At 40.8% G+C, this 18877-nt stretch overlaps 1 protein-coding gene across 1 annotated transcript in view; it reads left to right on the top strand.

Moving 5' to 3' along the window:
• The window catches only part of LOC137406958 (protein crumbs-like), a 97915-nt gene that overhangs the window by 22395 nt on the left and 56643 nt on the right, over positions 1-18877 (top strand). The window contains exons 4-7 of the mRNA XM_068093558.1: positions 2976-3120; positions 7832-7928; positions 11741-11908; positions 12187-12246. Of these exons, the coding sequence (XP_067949659.1) occupies positions 2976-3120; positions 7832-7928; positions 11741-11908; positions 12187-12246 (470 nt within the window). The remainder of the gene's footprint in view (positions 1-2975; positions 3121-7831; positions 7929-11740; positions 11909-12186; positions 12247-18877) is intronic.

Below are 18877 nucleotides of genomic sequence, written 5' to 3'. Positions count from 1 at the left end.
AGAGCAGCTGCTATCGACTTACTGTCACTCTGCATCAGCCATGACCAGCTATGCGTCACCTGCTCAAAAGTAGGCACGCGCCAAAAACTGTTTCTTCATACGCCCGACAGAAAAACCAAAAATGTTGTCTATCCGCAAGTGTTGCGTTGAACTAAGGGAGAGAGAGAGGGAGAGAAAGGGAGAAAGAGGGAGAGGGGGGAGAGAGGGAGAGGGGGAGAGGGAGGGAGAGAAGGGGAGAGAGAGGGAGAGGGGGGAGAGAGAGAGGGGAGAGACGGAGAGATGGAGAGAGGGAGATGTAACTGCATATTTGGAGTTGTTTTACAGTATGAAAGCCAACTCTCAATAAACCTTATGCTGCCCGTGAATCTGTTACTGTAGGCGGGTAATGCAGCTAGTGATATATAAAACTGCTTTTTATCCAGCCTGCTATTTAGCTGCATAACAGATGTATATTGCATGTGTGTTGCCTCTATATAGTGCATAGAATAAAAAAACTAGTATTTTTGACAATACTTAACTGTTTCTTATAGTAAATACATGTAATTCTTCTGAACAACTCATGAGATATTGTTGCACTTAAAAAATTATCGTAAAACCTCTATCTGAACGTCATCTTTACTTGAACGCCACCTCTAATAAAATGCCAGTATAGAAAAAGGGTTGAAAAATACAACGCCACCCTTATTTGAACGCCATCTCTATTTGCCGCCACTTTGACAGTTTTTTATTTTTAAGAACTCATAATAAAAAAGCGTAGAATCCACTACATAGTACTAATAATGACTTTGTTGCATCAATAACAATTATTTTTTTCATTCTTGCTGTATTGGTTGTCATGAGTTTAGTGACATGCCTGAGAAGATCGATCCTTACAATCATCAGAACTACACTCTTAGTCGAAGTCTCTAAGGTCTGAATCACATCCATTGTTTTCAGATTTATCCATGGTGTGGTGTACAATCTTACCTGAAGACTGCAAAGTGTCTGATAAACCTTTTCAGAAATGCCATATGACATATTAGCAGCTGTTGGCATATTGTAATGTTAAAACGTTAAAAATCTCTTTAAAAATCAAAAGCGTAATGGCCATTTTTAACTTCAAAACTTTACAGCCCTTTTCTTTTAAACTTTGAAAGCAACACCATCAAAATTATTAATAACAGTACCATGCTAACATTTTATAAATAAAGTGGTGCTTTGTTTAACTCGATCTGATATGTTGACGTATATGAAAAACAGTTTAGCAAAAATGCTAAGGCTTACGCCATTAATATCGATCCACCCGAAGGAAAGTGTAAAGTACATGTATATGCGATATTAGCATTACATCGTACGTGAAAGGGTTAAATTTATCTTCCCGATATTCTGTCGAGCTTGTCGAAAAATACAGCTCTACCCTTTGTTTGAACGACTGTCCTAATTAAACGCCATTATAGGGGAAGGATTGGAAAATAGAGCACCATGGCGTTAAAATAGGTTTTTTTATGGTAGGCTTTTTACTTTACCTCATAAATTGTTTAGGCAGCTTTATGACTTGCTTTTGTTTTTGTTATAGATTTATGAACAAGCCATTGCACATAATTCTGCTGGTTAAAAGCATTCATAATCACTGGATTTCAATGCTTCAATTACATTCAGAGCAAACCTCTGCCGACGAATGTGTTAACCGTTCGGAATTGCACTTGATCGCTTTTTCCAAGACTAGCGATGTACTCCTCAAAACAGAACTTGTTAAAGGAGACTCGCCTCCGGCTCACCATCATTTTTCAATTCATGCTTCAAACCTTGAAACACTTGTTGCACTAAGTCAGCCAGGATACCTGAACAGATTTTTCTTTATTGTTAATAATACTAATATCTCCCAATATTGCAAAACAGCGACTGACAGAACTTACTACTGTACTCGCTATACAGTTATTACTTCAAAGGTCACATAAATGACAATCACTTTTAGTAAACACAACTTTCTATGCTGGAAGAGTCAAGTCTAGGAAGAGGTCGAAACTAGTGTAATGGGAATTTGTACAATCGGTATATAATATGTTGATTAATAAGACAAAGTTTTAATGAATAGACAGTTTGATGAGTGTCTGCTTTCATAAAGATTGCTCATAAAGAAAGTATTCAAGATATAAGGTCAAAGCTATAAATAAAACCGAATAAGCTTAATAGCGCACAGCAATTTCAATTATTTAATTAACATTTCATTATTTATTCAATTAACAATGTAATAAAATTAATAAAAAAGTATATAATTATTTCAACATTGTCATATGAGCAACCTATCATTGGCAATTCTAACACACCTGGGTTAGAATACACTTGCGTGGTGTATTGAGATGCACTGAATTTTTTTATATCCACTGGGGAGAGCTTAACTAGGTATTATCGATTTGAATCCATTGGCAGTGAGCATTTCTGTGACTTCAAATAGGAGTCTCGCTGCAAATCCATCGGCAGTGAGCGTTTCTGTGACTTCAAATGGGAGTCTCGCTGCGAATGCATCGGCAATCAGCGTTTCTGTGACTTCAAATAGGAGTCTTGCTGCAAATCCATCGGCAATGAGCGTTTCTGTGACTTCAATTAGGAGTCTCGCTGCGAAGGCATCAGCAGTGAGCGTTTTTGTGACTTCAAATAGGAGTCTCGCTGCGAAGGCATCAGCAGTGAGCGTTTTTGTGTCTTCAAATAGGAGTCTCGCTGCGAATCCATCGGCAATCAGCGTTTTTGTGACTTCAAATAGAAGTCTCACTGCGAAGGCATCAGCAGTGAGCGTTTCTGTGACTTCATATAGGAGTCTCGCTGCGAAGGCATCAGCAGTGAGCATTTCTGTGACTTCAAATAGAAGTCTCGCTGCGAATGCATTTGCACAAGTTTTGCGAAACGAATCAGTCCGCAGTTTACTGTTTCTATGATTTTGACAGGAAAAACCCTGAATCTATTCAAAGCATGACAATCCAGTAGATGTCTGTTTGTAGGCATTTGTGATGATGAAGTAAATGGTTGGCTGTGTAACTGTAGACCCGGCTGGGTTGGCAAACGATGTCAAATAAACTTTAATGAATGCCACAGCCACCCATGTCGGAACAGAGCCCTCTGCATCGATGGAGTAGATGAATTTAGGTGAGCTTTGCTAGCCTCCATGAGTATTTATCTAATATATCCATAAGAAGATCTTGTAATACATGTATATTTAAAGGTTAACTGCGAACACAATTCTATTGCATCAACTGTAGTAGATAGTCTTACATATTTGTGTTTTAATAACATTTTTGTGCAATTGAAATCAAATACCAGGTTTGATCAATATTCTGAAGAAATGAAAAGTTGCAAACAGGTTTGCGATCTTTACAAAATATTTACGGAAAACAGCTATGCCGCTATACAACTAGTTTAACATCACTTACCTTTTGAACTTGATGGTCTAAAAATTATTATTTCAAAGTCCTTTTTCGAAAAGCTAAGCATGCATTATTAGGTTTTTTACAAATGACACTGAAAATAGATAAATTTAACGAATAGTTTTTTGGTAGGAAAGAAAAAGTTTATGCTAGCACACTTTACAAGATGTTGGTACAAGGCGATTAATGTAATACTATACCACCGCTGCTTGAATCTTGATGAAGCATGCATAAATGTGGCGCAGACTTTTACAGTACTTGTGGAAACCGCTTTGACTGCGGTATGATTAGCAGCCATACATGGTTACCCAGCAAGGCTGCTAATCATGGCTGTAATCGTAATTAGCAGCCATACATGGTTACCCAGCAAGGGTGCTAATCATGGCTGTAATCATAATTAGCAGCCATACATGGTTACCCAGCAAGGCTGCTAATCATGGCTGTAATCATAATTAGCAGCCATACATGGTTACCCAGCAAGGGCGCTAATCATGGCTGTAATCATAATTAGCAGCCATACATGGTTACCCAGCAAGGCTGCTAATCATGGCTGTAATCATAATTAGCAGCCATACATGGTTACCCAGCAAGGGTGCTAATCATGGCTGTAATCATAATTAGCAGCCATACATGGTTGCCCAGCAAGGGTGCTAATCATGGCTGTAATTATGATTAGCAGCCATACATGGTTACCCAGCAAGGGTGCTAATCATGGCTGTAATCATAATTAACAGTCATACATGGTTACCCAGCAAGGGTGCTAATCATGGATGTAATCATGATTAGCAGCCATACATGGTTACCCAGCAAGGGTGCTAATCATGGCTGTAATCATAATTAACAGTCATACATGGTTACCCAGCAAGGCTGCTAATCATGGCTGTAATCATAATTAGCAGCCTTACATGGTTACCCAGCAAGGGTGCTAATCATGGCTGTAATTATGATTAGCAGCCATACATGGTTACCCAGAAAGGGTGCTAATCATGGCTGTAATCATAATTAACAGTCATACATGGTTACCCAGCGAGGCTGCTAATCATGGCTGTAATCATAATTAGCAGCCATACATGGTTACCCAGCGAGGCTGCTAATCATGGCTGTAATCATAATTAGCAGCCATACATGGTTACCCAGAAAAGGTGCTAATCATGGCTGTAATCATAATTAACAGTCATACATGGTTACCCAGCAAGGGTGCTAATCATGGCTGTAATCATAATTAACAGCCATACATGGTTACCCAGCAAGGCTGCTAATCATGGCTGTAATCATGATTAGCAGCCATACATGGTTACCCAGCAAGGGTGCTAATCATTGCTGTAATCATAATTAGCAGCCATACATGGTTACCCAGCGAGGCTGCTAATCATGGCTGTAATCATAATTAGCAGCCATACATGGTTACCCAGAAAAGGTGCTAATCATGGCTGTAATCATAATTAACAGTCATACATGGTTACCCAGCAAGGGTGCTAATCATGGCTGTAATCATAATTAACAGCCATACATGGTTACCCAGCAAGGCTGCTAATCATGGCTGTAATCATGATTAGCAGCCATACATGGTTACCCAGCAAGGGTGCTAATCATGGCTGTAATCATAATTAGCAGCCATACATGGTTACCCAGCAAGGCTGCTAATCATGGCTGTAATCATGATTAGCAGCCATACATGGTTACCCAGCAAGGGTGCCAATCATGGCTGTAATCATAATTAACAGCCATACATGGTTACCCAGCAAGGCTGCTAATCATGGCTGCAATCATAATTAACAGCCATACATGGTTACCCAGCAAGTGTGCTAATCATGGCTTTAATCATAATTAACAGCCATACATGCACTATGTCTCAATGATGCGCAGTACTTTGGAGTTGCCTTATCTCCGAATCATGGAAACGGCGTCTTCGCACTGAAATCACTGAACACTCATCAGTGCAAAGCCAGTGCAGATTCGCAGCAAGGAAACAGCAATTGTGCAGTGGCTGCGCAAAGCTCTCATGCTGTGAAGGCAGATCCATCAAGGGCCATAAATTAGTACAAAAAGTTGTCCCGCTTATCTTGTATGTTACCTAGCAAGGCAGCTAATCATGATTACAACCATGATTAGCAGCCTTGCATGGTTACCTACCAAGGCTGCTAATCATTCCATGGTACTACACAACTACACAAACTACGCGCAAAAATGTCTAGCAACAGCACCCTTTGTCTGGTGTTTACATGTTGGCCAATAGCCAGACTGGCCATATATAGTGTCTGTTTTGCTAAAAAAAAGCTCACGGCCATCTGTCACAGCTTGGAACTTGTATCAAGAATACTTTGGTGTCCAAGTTCGTTTTTATTCTTCACGCATCCAAATCTTAAAAATAATAAAATATCACGATTATATTGTAATAAATAGATGCAATTTTCATTGAGTGAAAAGACCAGTACGTAATATTATAGAATGCTATTGAGTAAAAGTAATGTTTAGTCCATGACCAAAACTTAATATAATAGAATGCTATTGAGTAAAAAGTAATGTTTAGGCCATGACCGATACTTAATATAATAGAATGCTATTGAGTGAAAAGTAATGTTTAGTCCATGACCAATACTTAATATAATAGAATGCTATTGAGTCAAAAGTAATGTTTAGGCCATGACCAATACTTAATATTATAGAATGCTATTGAGTAAAAAGTAATGTTTAGGCCATGACCAATACTTAATATTATAGAATGCTATTGAGTAAAAAGTAGTGTTTAGGCCATGACCAATACTTAATATTATAGAATGCTATTGAGTCAAAAGTAATGTTTAGGCCATGACCAATACTTAATATTATAGAATGCTATTGAGTAAAAAGTAATGTTTAGGCCATGACCAATACTTAATATTATAGAATGCTATTGAGTAAAAAGTAATGTTTAGGCCATGACCGATACTTCATATTATAAAATGCTATTGAGTAAAAAGTAATGTTTAGGCCATGACCAATACTTAATATTATAGAATGCTATTGGGTAAAAAGTAATGTTTAGGCCATGACCAATATTTAATATTATAGAATGCTATTGAGTAAAAAGTAATGTTTAGTCCATGACCAAAACTTAATATTATAGAATGCTATTGAGTAAAAAGTAATGTTTAGTCCATGACCAAAACTTAATATAATAGAATGCTATTGAGTAAAAAGTAATGTTTAGGCCATGACCAATACTTAATATTATAGAATGCTATTGAGTAAAAAGTAATGTTTAGCCATGACCAATACTTAATATTATAGAATGCTATTGAGTCAAAAGTAATGTTTAGCCATGACCAATACTTAATATTATAGAATGCTATTGAGTAAAAAGTAATGTTTAGGCCATGACCGATACTTAATATTATAGAATGCTATTGAGTAAAAAGTAATGTTTAGGCCATGACCGATACTTAATATTATAGAATGCTATTGAGTCAAAAGTAATGTTTAGCCATGACCAATACTTAATATTATAGAATGCTATTGAGTAAAAAGTAATGTTTAGGCCATGACCGATACTTAATATTATAGAATGCTATTGAGTAAAAAGTAATGTTTAGGCCATGACCGATACTTAATATTATAGAATGCTATTGAGTCAAAAGTAATGTTTAGGCCATGACCAATACTTAATATTATAGAATGCTATTGAGTAAAAAGTAATGTTTAGGCCATGACCGATACTTAATATTATAGAATGCTATTGAGTAAAAAGTAATGTTTAGGCCATGACCGATACTTAATATTATAGAATGCTATTGAGTAAAAAGTAATGTTTAGGCCATGACCGATACTTAATATTATAGAATGCTATTGAGTCAAAAGTAATGTTTAGGCCATGACCAATACTTAATATTATAGAATGCTATTGAGTAAAAAGTAATGTTTAGGCCATGACCAATACTTAATATTATAGAATGCTATTGAGTAAAAAGTAATGTTTAGGCCATGACCGATACTTAATATTATAAAATGCTATTGGGTAAAAAGTAATGTTTAGGCCATGACCAATACTTAATATTATAGAATGCTATTGAGTAAAAAGTAATGTTTAGGCCATGACCAATACTTAATATTATAGAATGCTATTGAGTCAAAAGTAATGTTTAGGCCATGACCAATACTTAATATTATAGAATGCTATTGAGTAAAAAGTAATGTTTAGGCCATGACCAATACTGAATATTATAGAATGATATTGGGTAAAAAGTAATTTTTAGGCCATGTTTAGACGTAGTATTCACTTATCAAGTTAATTAACACTGAAACTTGCATCTTAAGAAGATCTTTTGACAAGCATCATTAATAATCGTTTCTGGTTTGCTATCTATCGGTTAGCTCACTATCATGTTAGCCATAAGGAGACTCCATCCTTGCTGAGGCGCACAGGGATAAGATTTCCCTATTTCAATTTTCTGTAGGTGTGAATGTCAAGCTGGTTGGCTTGGCGATGTGTGTGAAGTGAACATTGATGATTGTGAAGAGGCAGATTGTCACAATGGTACCTGCCTAGATGGAGTAAGTAAAACTTGCTCCATAAATAGTGTTCCTGATGGGCCTACATTTGAGGACAGCTCTACATATCATGACATTCTACACGTATACCTGCGCTGCTTGCCAGCGCAAATATGTAAAAATGACATGCCATACTTGTGCTGTTTGTGAGTGCAAATATGTAAACATGACTTTCTATACTCTTGTTGCTTGTGAGTGCAAATATGTAACCATGACATTCTATACTTGTGTTGCTTGTGAGTGCAAATATGTAAACATGACATTCTATACTTGTGTTGCTTGTGAGTGCAAATATGTAAACATGTCATTCTATACTCGTGTTGCTTGTGAGTGCAAATATGTAAACATGACTTTCTATACCTATGTTGATTGTGAGTGCAAATATGTAAACATGACATTCTATATTTGTGTTGCTTGTGAGTGCAAATATGTTAACATGTCATTTTATAATTTATTATTGTCGCATAACATTTTTGGGACTCCTTTGGTAACATAGAATAGTCAGACAGGGTTTTCTTAAGCAAGTGGGCTTCATGAAGAAGATTAGGTAATGTTTATGATTTGTATCGTTTATGAGACTCACTCAACTGTACCTAGAAATGCCTACAAACATTACATAATTACTTTCACACTGGCAGCTATATACAATCAATAAAAATAGTTGATGGTTTTTTGCCTATCACATCTGGAACATTCTTGCCTGGAATGCGCCTATCACATCTGAATTTAAACTGGGGAAATTAAGCTTTTTATAAATAGAAATTATAATTTTCTTCATTCAAGGACAAGACATTAAACTGCACTCCTTGTAGTCATGTGCATCCATAATTGTGTGTCATATTATAATTCTGTTATTGTGACTTGTCTCAACTTATGAGGTTACTATCATTTGCGCGTAAGAGAAACTCGTGAGTAAATGTGTCATGTAAGTCTCATTGGTTTCTGTGCATTGTAATTGCTTCTTTGTCATGTTAGATACCTTGAGTAATTGTGATGTAATACCTTCTCTCTCTAGTTCGATACCTTGAGTAATTGTGATGTAATACCTTCTCTCTCTAGTTCGATACCTTGAGTAATTGTGATGTAATACCTTCTCTCTATAGTTCGATACCTTGAGTAAATGTGATGTAATACCTTCTCTCTCTAGTTCGATACCTTGAGTAACTGTGATGTAATACCTTCTCTCTCTAGTTCGATACCTTGAGTAATTGTGATGTAATACCTTCTCCCTCTAGTTCGATACCTTGAGTAATTGTGATGTAATACCTTCTCTCTCTAGTTCGATACCTTGAGTAACTGTGATGTAATACCTTCTCTCTCTAGTTCGATACCTTGAGTAATTGTGATGTAATACCTTCTCCCTCTAGTTCGATACCTTGAGTAATTGTGATGTAATACCTTCTCTCTCTAGTTCGATACCTTGAGTAATTGTGATGTAATACCTTCTCTCTCTAGTTCGATACCTTGAGTAACTGTGATGTAATACCTTCTCTCTCTAGTTCGATACCTTGAGTAATTGTGATGTAATACCTTCTCCCTCTAGTTCGATACCTTGAGTAATTGTGATGTAATACCTTCTCTCTCTAGTTCGATTCCTTGAGTAACTGTGATGTAATACCTTCTCTCTCTAGTTCGATACCTTGAGTAATTGTGATGTAATACCTTCTCCCTCTAGTTCGATACCTTGAGTAATTGTGATGTAATACCTTCTCTCTCTAGTTCGATACCTTGAGTAACTGTGATGTAATACCTTCTCTCTCTAGTTCGATACCTTGAGTAATTGTGATGTAATACCTTCTCCCTCTAGTTCGATACCTTGAGTAATTGTGATGTAATACTTTCTCTCTCTAGTTCGATTCCTAAGTTACTGTGATGTAATACTTTCTCCCCTCCCCCTCTCTCTATTCCTCTTTCTCCCTCTCTCTCCTTTTTCTCCCTCCCTCTTTCTGAGCTCTCTCTCTCTCTCTCTCTCTCTCTCTGAGTTATCTCTCTCTCCCTCTGAGTTCTGTCTCTCTCTTTGAGCTCTCCTCTCTCTCAGTTTTTTCTCTCTTTTTCTGAGTTCTCTCTCCCTCTCTTTGAGTTCTCTCTCTCCCACTCCCTCCCTCTCTATTTCCCTTTCTCGCTCTCTCCCTCCCTCTCCCCCCTCTCTCTCCCTCCTCTCCCCCTCTCTCTCCCTCTTTCTGCGTTCTCTCTGAGTTCTCTCTGAGTTCTCTCCCTCTCTCTGTGTTTTCTCTCTCTCTCTGAGTTCTCTCCCTCTCTCTGTGTTCTCTCTGAGTTCTCTCCCTCTCTCTGAGTTTTCTCCCTTTCTTTGCGTTCTCTATGAGTTCTCTCCCTCTCTCTGCGTTCTCTCTGAGTTCTCTCCCTCTCTCTGCGTTCTCTCCCTTTCTCTGAGTTCTCCCTATCTTTCTCTGAGTTCTCCCTCTTTCTCTCTCTGATGATTCTCTGAATTGCATAACTTTCTTCACCTTTTTTTTAAATATTTGTATTGCATGAGTTGAGTGAATTCATTTTAACACATTTGCTCATTCATGTAAGTCGTGCTGCGTGCTTATTGGAGATCATCACCACACTTATCATACTGAAAAAAGTCTCCGAAAGATTCAGTTTTGCTCTGCATAGCTTAAACAATATCGGGAGCTCGATTTACTGATTTTTAATTATGATGGAAGCGGTTTGTGTATGTACTATGTTACAGTTATCCTTTTTAAAGGAGCGGTAGTAGTGGACTTCCTTTACAGTTTTCTGCAGCAGTGTTATTATGGCTGAATAGTTTTTCAACTAAGCTGTTTCAAGCAACCTAATTGTGGTGATAGTACTCAAATCATATAGTAGGCTACATTACACACCAACAAACAGTAATCAAACGACAAACTACATCGTCTTGGCAGATAAATGGTTTCTTGTAGATAATGCAGAATTTTTAATGAAGCAATGCATTTACTTCTTGATTGGTTAATTGTTGAACTATTTATTGAAGGTTGGAGTCAGTTTTCTATTGTCTCACCTTGGTTTCTACATTATGGCGTGAGATTTCTACTAGCGAAGCATTATGATATTTTGGTTCACTACCAAACCTCAATCAGCATTCATTGTCATATTTAAATGATTTAACAATGCAAAGTTGTTGCGATGTCTTTGATTTGTTTGCAATGGACCACTCAGGCTCTTTGTAAATAGTGCCTCACAGATCACAAAAACGTTCAATTATAGGATGTTTTCCATTAGCAAGGCTTATCGGCTTATTAAGATAGGATACTCCAATATAATAAATTATGCAATCGATTATAGCAAGCCGTTAAAATCAACTTATATAAAGGTACTAGGTGTAGAAATATTCACTGCTGCTACCATCATTAACGACAGCTTCTTACTGAGCGCTACTAGAAACAGACTGACGCAACTGCTATTGCTGCCACAAAATGTCTCTGTATTAAAAATATTCTAGATTTAGGTTTGCAGATCTGATCAGCTGGTTTAGCATAAACATCGCTACGCATCTAGCTATTCCCAGTATTTTTTTATATTCAATCAGCCACCCCACGTGCTTAAAAAGCTGGCTCTCAGAAACCAGATGATGTTGTGAAACCAAATATTTTTAGCGACCTAATGTAGCAGATGGCATGGCGCATTTGTGTGTGAAATTTGGATAAAATAACAGCGTCTTTGCAGACTACCAAACCCACACGCACCAAGACAACTGGGATTTATTAAAATAAATATGTATCTGAATTTTACAGGTTAATACTAGCGCTCTTGTTGTTTTGCTGTTGTTGCAAAGTTATTTAAAACTATCAATTGCATGACTGTGTATGCAGGAGAACACCTTCTACTGCAAGTGTGTGCCTGGCTTTAAAGGTTCATTCTGTGAAGTCAACATTGATGAGTGCTCATCCAATCCATGTCAAAATGATGGACTTTGCATTGACGGTGTCAATGGCTATCATTGTGACTGCATGCATGGTTTTCAGGATATATACTGTGAGGTCAGTATGTCTACATTATTTGTAGTTTTATTCTTTTATAGCTCCTACACTTTTCACCTCTTCTTTTACATATAGCAACGCAAAATTTTTCATATTTACAATGTATGATGTCGCAAAGTGAGATTTTATGCAGAGATACGTAACCCATTAATTTGCATTGTGAAGTCTTGACAAGAAATTAAATTATTTAGCTTGATTTTGTTGTCAAGTTGCATCTGTCTGTGTTTATTATCAATCTGTTAATCTCATCTTCTTAAATGTTAGTGTTCATGTTATAGGTGAACATTGATGAGTGTCAGAGTGCTCCCTGTCGTAATGCTGCCTCTTGTGAGGATCAGGTCGGTAACATGAACACAGTTTGTATTTGTCAGTTTCATGTTCATTTGATTTGATGGTGAAAACAGAGTATTGTAAGCAGACTAACCTAATTAATATACAGAGATACTAGAGTCACTACAGACAAGCTTCAACATAAGAGTTTAATACTTTATGACAAAGCCATGCTCATCAAGGTGTAACATTGTGTAATGGCAGAGCACAAGCACAGAAAACAGGGCCGACTGCCTAGCCAACTCCAGGATTGTCGTTATAGCCAGGCCAAGTTCCTACACAGCAGGAGACTCAGCCGTAGGTGAGCCAACTCGGCGTACGGACAAAGCGACTAGTGGGCTGATAAGAGCGAGGGATGGAGCCTAGCTAAAGAACGTATATATGAAAGGAGATGTGAAGAATGCAAGAGGCAGAGATCGCTGATGGTCTCTTGCGTGTTATTCTGTTGCATGCGCCCACACATTAATCACATGTATTCATATATATTCTTGAAATATATATATATTTTATTGCTCTGCGTTCGATGTCTTTACTCTTGTGGAGTAGTAAAGAGAACCAGCAGTTTCCTTTACATTAGTGGCAGCAGTGGAATCATGGGTTCTAGCTCCATAAGCAGTGACAGACCTCCGGGAGAGGGAGAGCACTTAGGACAGAGTGTTCAATGCGAGGCAACTCTGATCATGGTGAGCCATAACTGACCAAGTGCTATGCTGCCCTCCATCGATTTGCAAGCTCTCTCACGAGCAGTCTTGAGACTAACGCCAGATGAATAGGAACATACCTGTCAGGTAGAGCGCCTAGTCTGTGTAGCTTATGGAGACTTGCCCAAGCTGTATAGACTAGACATGTCAAGAAGCTGTTCTGCAGCACCATGCATCACGCAGGGCTACAGCAACACCTGCTAGCAGTGTCGACTCTCACATTGACCGATGGGGTCCGAGCTGGGAGGGAGTTCCTCCAGGTGAAGCCGGACAATAGTTTGCAGACATGAGGTCAATGGAAGAGGTTTCGAAAGAGTGAACTGCAGCGGTCCAGAACCAAACTGACTGTCAGCCATCACTGCTCACGCAGCAACTAACAAAGCAGGTCCAGCAGCTGCCATAAGAGAAGGGTCAGCCTCAGAAGGTCACCGAGAAGAAACCCCTACAATGCTGGAGTGTGGATGCCTGGGGCACGACTGTAGGGACTGCCCCAGCAAAAATGCCTCAACACCGGAGAATGGTGATAGGCATCAACATTAGGGCTGACCACTGATTGCAGTAAGGCCTCCGAACCAATCTCTCTCCAGCAAAAGGAACTCTGCCTGTGCCGTGTTGGAAGCCTGTCTTCAAGGTTAGCTTGACATGTTGCCGGTTGAAGATGTTCAGCCCAGAATTGCTTCATCCTGGAAAAGCTCGAGGAGTAATAGAGAGCCGGGACTGAGAAAGTCTGCACTTACCACACTGGCTGAGAGGGCGGTGGAGTAGACTCCAATCATAGCTTTTTGAAATTGCTATAAGGCTCTGGAGAAACTGAACCTCGAGCGCCTGGAGGACGAGTCCGATATGGCAACATGCCCTGTATTAAATTGGAGGGTGACTCTAAAATCTGAATCAAATCTAGGAGGTTAGCCTCAGAACTGAGTCTGGAGGGACCGGCTAGCACGTAGTCGGAAACCTGCCTCAAAGGCCATAGAGTCGACTCGCTGCTCACCTGCCTGTCAGACTCAGAGGACATTTCAGAAAGAAGTTCCGGCAGATTCAGGAGTGTTGTGACCATGATTTTTTCAGAACGGATCAGGGTACAAGCGCTGGACAGGCCCCACTTTATCAGTTACTTCTTCTCTGGAAATTGAAAGGGTAGCCTGTCCAGTTCGTGATTGACATCGGGGGAGCAATGAGCTTGCTGAATAAGCAAATGTTTGACAAGCTCTCTCAAAACGTGAGGGTCTTGTTGAAGGAGAATGACAGTCCCAGTTTCATGGCCGGTAGGACCCGGCTGATATTTTACGTTGTCATGTGACTGCCCATATGGCTCTGTGATGTAAAGACCGTGAAGGTGTTTGTGGTCGATCACATCAGCAAGTATGCCATTTTAGGTATGCCCTTTGTGGTGGCGCATCAGTGCGGGATGGAGTTTCAGTAGCCCGTGGTCTGCATGAATAGTTGGCTTTTGACCTGTAATGACAGAGACAGCCCGTTGTTGCTCAATAAAGTCCAGGTACTATGGGTCATGATGGTGTCTGCACAGGTGTATGGTGGATTTCGAGTGACTACAAGGATATACTGTCTGTTAAAGATGATAGAGGGCTGTTCGGATGGGTCACAAAATGCTACAATCTTAACATGGCTTGGCCTGAAAACAGGTGTATTCACGTGGTACTTCAACCTTCAGGACCATCATCTACACTTCTGCGCCGACATCACAATTGGCACTTATTGGGAGTAGAGGATCACTAGATGGATGACGTGGACCACCACCTTTTGGCTTGGATGTGGTTCTTCCGAGTAAGAGTACGCTGGAGTTAGGAGTGCCAGCCCATCTAGAGGACCTGTTTGTGGCAGCTCGGAGGAACTGCACAAAGCCGGGATAGGCGGAGTAGCGAGCACGATTGCTGACACACTACCAAGGTACATTCAGCACCAGCGATTGAGATGTGGAATGGACCTCCAAGTTGGAGCATTCTATCCTACTGAAGGAGAGAACCCGACCCTTTTGGTTTGGCCTCCACACAGGTTGGGACCAAAGAAAGAGGCAAATGCCAGGCCTCATCGAACCAATTGCAGGTGTCTGGATCTCTCCGTTGTTTTTGGTTAAGAAAAAGAATGGTTGAAGAAGTGGCTGTTCTGCAGCTACTACTTGAAGGTCTTCACCAAGCATGGCGTTTACCCCTTCTTCAAATCAATGACAGCCTTAATGCTTTGTCTAGCAGGAAGCGTTTCAGTAAATATACTAGGCTACTAGACCTGGTCAGTGTCTATTAGCAAGTGTCCTTGTACACCGATGCACAGGAGAAATCGGCGTTTGCTACCCTTTGAAAGTGAAAGGCTTTTGCCATTTGGTCTTACCTCTACACTGGCCACTTTCTAGAAGCTAATGGAATGTACGCTACATGGTTTGCATTTGAAGATGTTGCTGCTCTACTTAGATGACAGCATCGTCATTACTCTTGACTTCGACACTCATCTGCAGCAGTTAAAGGAAGTGTTCTAGTGTTTGAAGTAAGTTGGGCTGAAGCTGAATCCGTCCAAATGTGAGCTACTCCAGCTAAAGGTTTGTTATTAGGCTGTGTCTTTAGTGCTAAGGGTGTATCTACTGACCCAGAAAAGACACAGAAGGTCTGGGAATGGCTGACCCTCAAAGGACTCTGAGAACAGTAGATTTCTAGGTACAGTAAGTTACTACCAGCAGTATATACGTAGTTTCATTACTGCAGCATGTCTTTGCAACTGTTACCTGGCAAAAATGAGAAGAGGACTTGGTGCAAAGAAAAGCAGACAACCATAAAAAACTTAAGAAGCACGTAACTTCGGCATCTGTACTGAGCTGAGCCATACCCTGGGCTGAGTTGGCCAATGCTTTTTTCCAATGGCGTTGCCGGCGGAAGGAGCCTTGAAACCAGGTGACTAGAAATCCCAGACGAATTTCAGTACACTGGAACACCGAGTCCGACTTTAGTACTGAATGCTAATAAGCTCAACCGACTGACCTGTAAGGACTGCCAGCAGTGCAAGATGAGGGCTGAAGGATCGACTCTTAGGGAGCTTGCCATAGAGGGTCAGACCTTGTTGGAAAGACTTGAGGATAGCCCAATGGCTGTGTCAGGGGTAGCCAAAACCGCGTGCGAGGTCGTCAGTTACATGGGCCCATGCATTCACGACAAGGAGCTGGCGTGAATGTAAACTGCTTACCATGTACTTGTCGTCGTCATCAAGTTTGCCATGTTCCATGCGATCGCTCGAGCAGAGGAATTGACTCAGCTGAAGCAGGGAAGACAGGAACCTGAGCAGTTACACAAAACTCGGTCATTTCTTAGGCTATGACCAATTGGGGTAGTGTAGACGGAACATCTCCCTATAGCCAGCTTCTGTGTTGCCCGGTCTGTCCAACAGCCATCAGGCCATGGCAAGATGCTCTGGTCTTCCTGGAGGCCACGCCCATTGGTTCGTTGGATGAACAGGTGTTCTGCTACTGCAGATCCACACCAACAAATGAACACAGTTCGAGAGTCAGCTGATGACCGAGCTGTGCCAACTCTGGCGAGTGTAGAAAACTTACATAGCGTCTTACCACTTCAACTGATAAGCGCGAGTCCGGGTACACCGCATTTTAGAACAGGGGAGACAGCAAATATGTTGCTGCTCGGACGAGAGCTGCGCCTGCCTCCCCAGCTGGTGTTCAGCTCACCATCAAATGAGGCCTAGATCTCATATGAGAATGTGGTGGTGATGCTGAAGAAGCTGGAAAAGGTACATGCAGTTCGACAAAGATGAACTTTCACTATTTGCAACAGGGGACTAGGTTTGGCTCCTGCATAAAAGATGGAAGAGGGGAGATGGCCCGAAGCTCCAGGCCAAGTTAGTAGCGCTGTACCCCGTCATCAATGCCTGGTTCAATCTCAATTTTCTGATAGGGCATCAGGGCCAGTTTTCTGTGCCGAACGAGAGTCGGCTGAAACCTATTCACGCTTGCTTAAAAAGGCTAGGGATGGCACAGGCTAGCATGGAACCTCGGAGAGGCACTAATAGGAAAGAGGCCATGTCCAAGAGGCAGGAGGTTCAAGCCAAGTTAACTATTGAGTTAGAGTTGGCAAAACGTAAGAAAAAAGTTACCACATGCCTAAAGTTTAGCCCAGAACTTCAGACCTGGCTAAAAGAGCTTCAAAGGCAGCTGGAAGGATAGAAGTGCGATGTTCTGTGGGAGTAAGTTCTGCCTGTGAGTCTCCTCGTTGGTCTGGCTCTTAAGCAAAAAGCACCCAAAGTTACTCAGCACAAACCTCGACCAGCTCAGATCACATGGTATCCAGATCGGCGTGGAGATTGGGTAGGTTATCAGCATTGGCAGCCAATCCAGTGAGCCCATAGCGTAGGACTAGAGTTGCCGAGAAAAGGCAGCAATCTCAGGAGATTACCAGGGCCATTTGCTTCTGCCCCTTACAGCGAGCTCGGTCTCTTGGAGATACACTGATCTCTATCCCAAAGCCACAGATACTGATCTACTTTCTAACAAACCTGTTAACATGGCTCAACCAGTAAGACAGTAAACACTCTGAGCTTGTTAGAGTTTAGGGAAACAAGGGAGAAGGAACGCTTGGTGGGTTTGTTTTGCTCAAATGAGGAGTGTACATCTGTGTGTCAGATCAGTGTCTCGTCTAGCTTGGACGAGGTGCTCTAGTTGATCTGCTTCCATGAGGGAATCTATTTCACACAAAGACATTTTTGTCGATACATCTGGTTGACACTCTGTCTGTGAACAACCAGATGATGCATGCTCGGAACACTTCCTTCAAGGAGATGTTGAGCAACCCGCCGAGTGAACTGAGAGAGATACTCCTCAATATTCACAAGTGTTTAGACTGGGTAAAAAAGGGGAGAGAACTGAGTTGTTTGAGCCGGCCTGTATCTATTTCTTATCAGAGACCGAGCTCATTGGGACAACGGTCTCAGCCATGAAACCAACTCGGAGGCTATGTAACCTATTTTCTGTGAGTTGGTCGTGTCACATCAAAAGACACATGACAACGCTGGGTGTGAAGATGTGCTCTACCTATTGGATGAAGCCAAGTAAATTACCTTTCTGTAGGTCAGGGAATGGCTGACTGACCTCTTTTTTATGAAGATTTCCCCCACTCTAACCTTGAAAGCCGGCAGCTAAGTTGGTCAGTGTGAACAGGCCTGTACCCAATGAAGACTGCAAAGAAAGAAGAGAAAAAGAAAAGAAGAGTTGATTTATCGGAGCTTAAGCCAACTCAGTTATTGCAGTTCACTTCTGTACGACCTGTACGCCAGCCTGGATTGCCCAAGAAATGAGCTGCAAGTTTGCCTTCTAAGAAGAAGACATCTATGGTCTGGACCGAGTGTCACCCGCTTCAACTGAGAGATCGAGCGAGGAAATTCCGACACGAGCTGAGTCCTGCACCGACAGGTTGACCCGTCACTTAGGTGTGCCAACAGCCAACAAAGCCCTCTATCAGCTGTAGAAGGAAAGAGCCCGCTAGCTGTTGGAGAATAATCGTTGCTGGCAAGAGTTGGTCCTATCACTGCCATTCTGATATGGGCCCATAAGCTATCTAGAAAAGATTGAGCCTTCGCCATGTTTGGGTTGTAGCAGCGGGAGTTTAGAACACAACACCACCGGCTCTGATCTCAACTGCTCTTGCCCCAGAGCCTCCACTGAGGAGCAGAAGAACAGACAAGTTGATTGATGGACCAATAAAATCGAGGGACGGAGCCTAACTACAGAGCGTATCTACAAAAGAGGCAAGAAAAATGCAAAAGGCAGAGAGTGCTGGCGGTTTCCTGCATGTTGTTCCGTTGCATGCGCACCCACTGATCACATGTATTCATATATATTATCAATATATATATATTTATCTTATTGCTTTGCACTCACTGTCTTTAATCTTGTGGAGCAATAAAGAGAACCAGCAGGTTCTTTTAT

The sequence above is a fragment of the Watersipora subatra genome, chromosome 10 (genome assembly GCF_963576615.1).
Source record: "Watersipora subatra chromosome 10, tzWatSuba1.1, whole genome shotgun sequence".
Taxonomy (NCBI): Eukaryota; Metazoa; Bryozoa; class Gymnolaemata; order Cheilostomatida; family Watersiporidae; genus Watersipora; species Watersipora subatra.
This window is presented reverse-complemented; position numbering and strand designations above follow the sequence as displayed.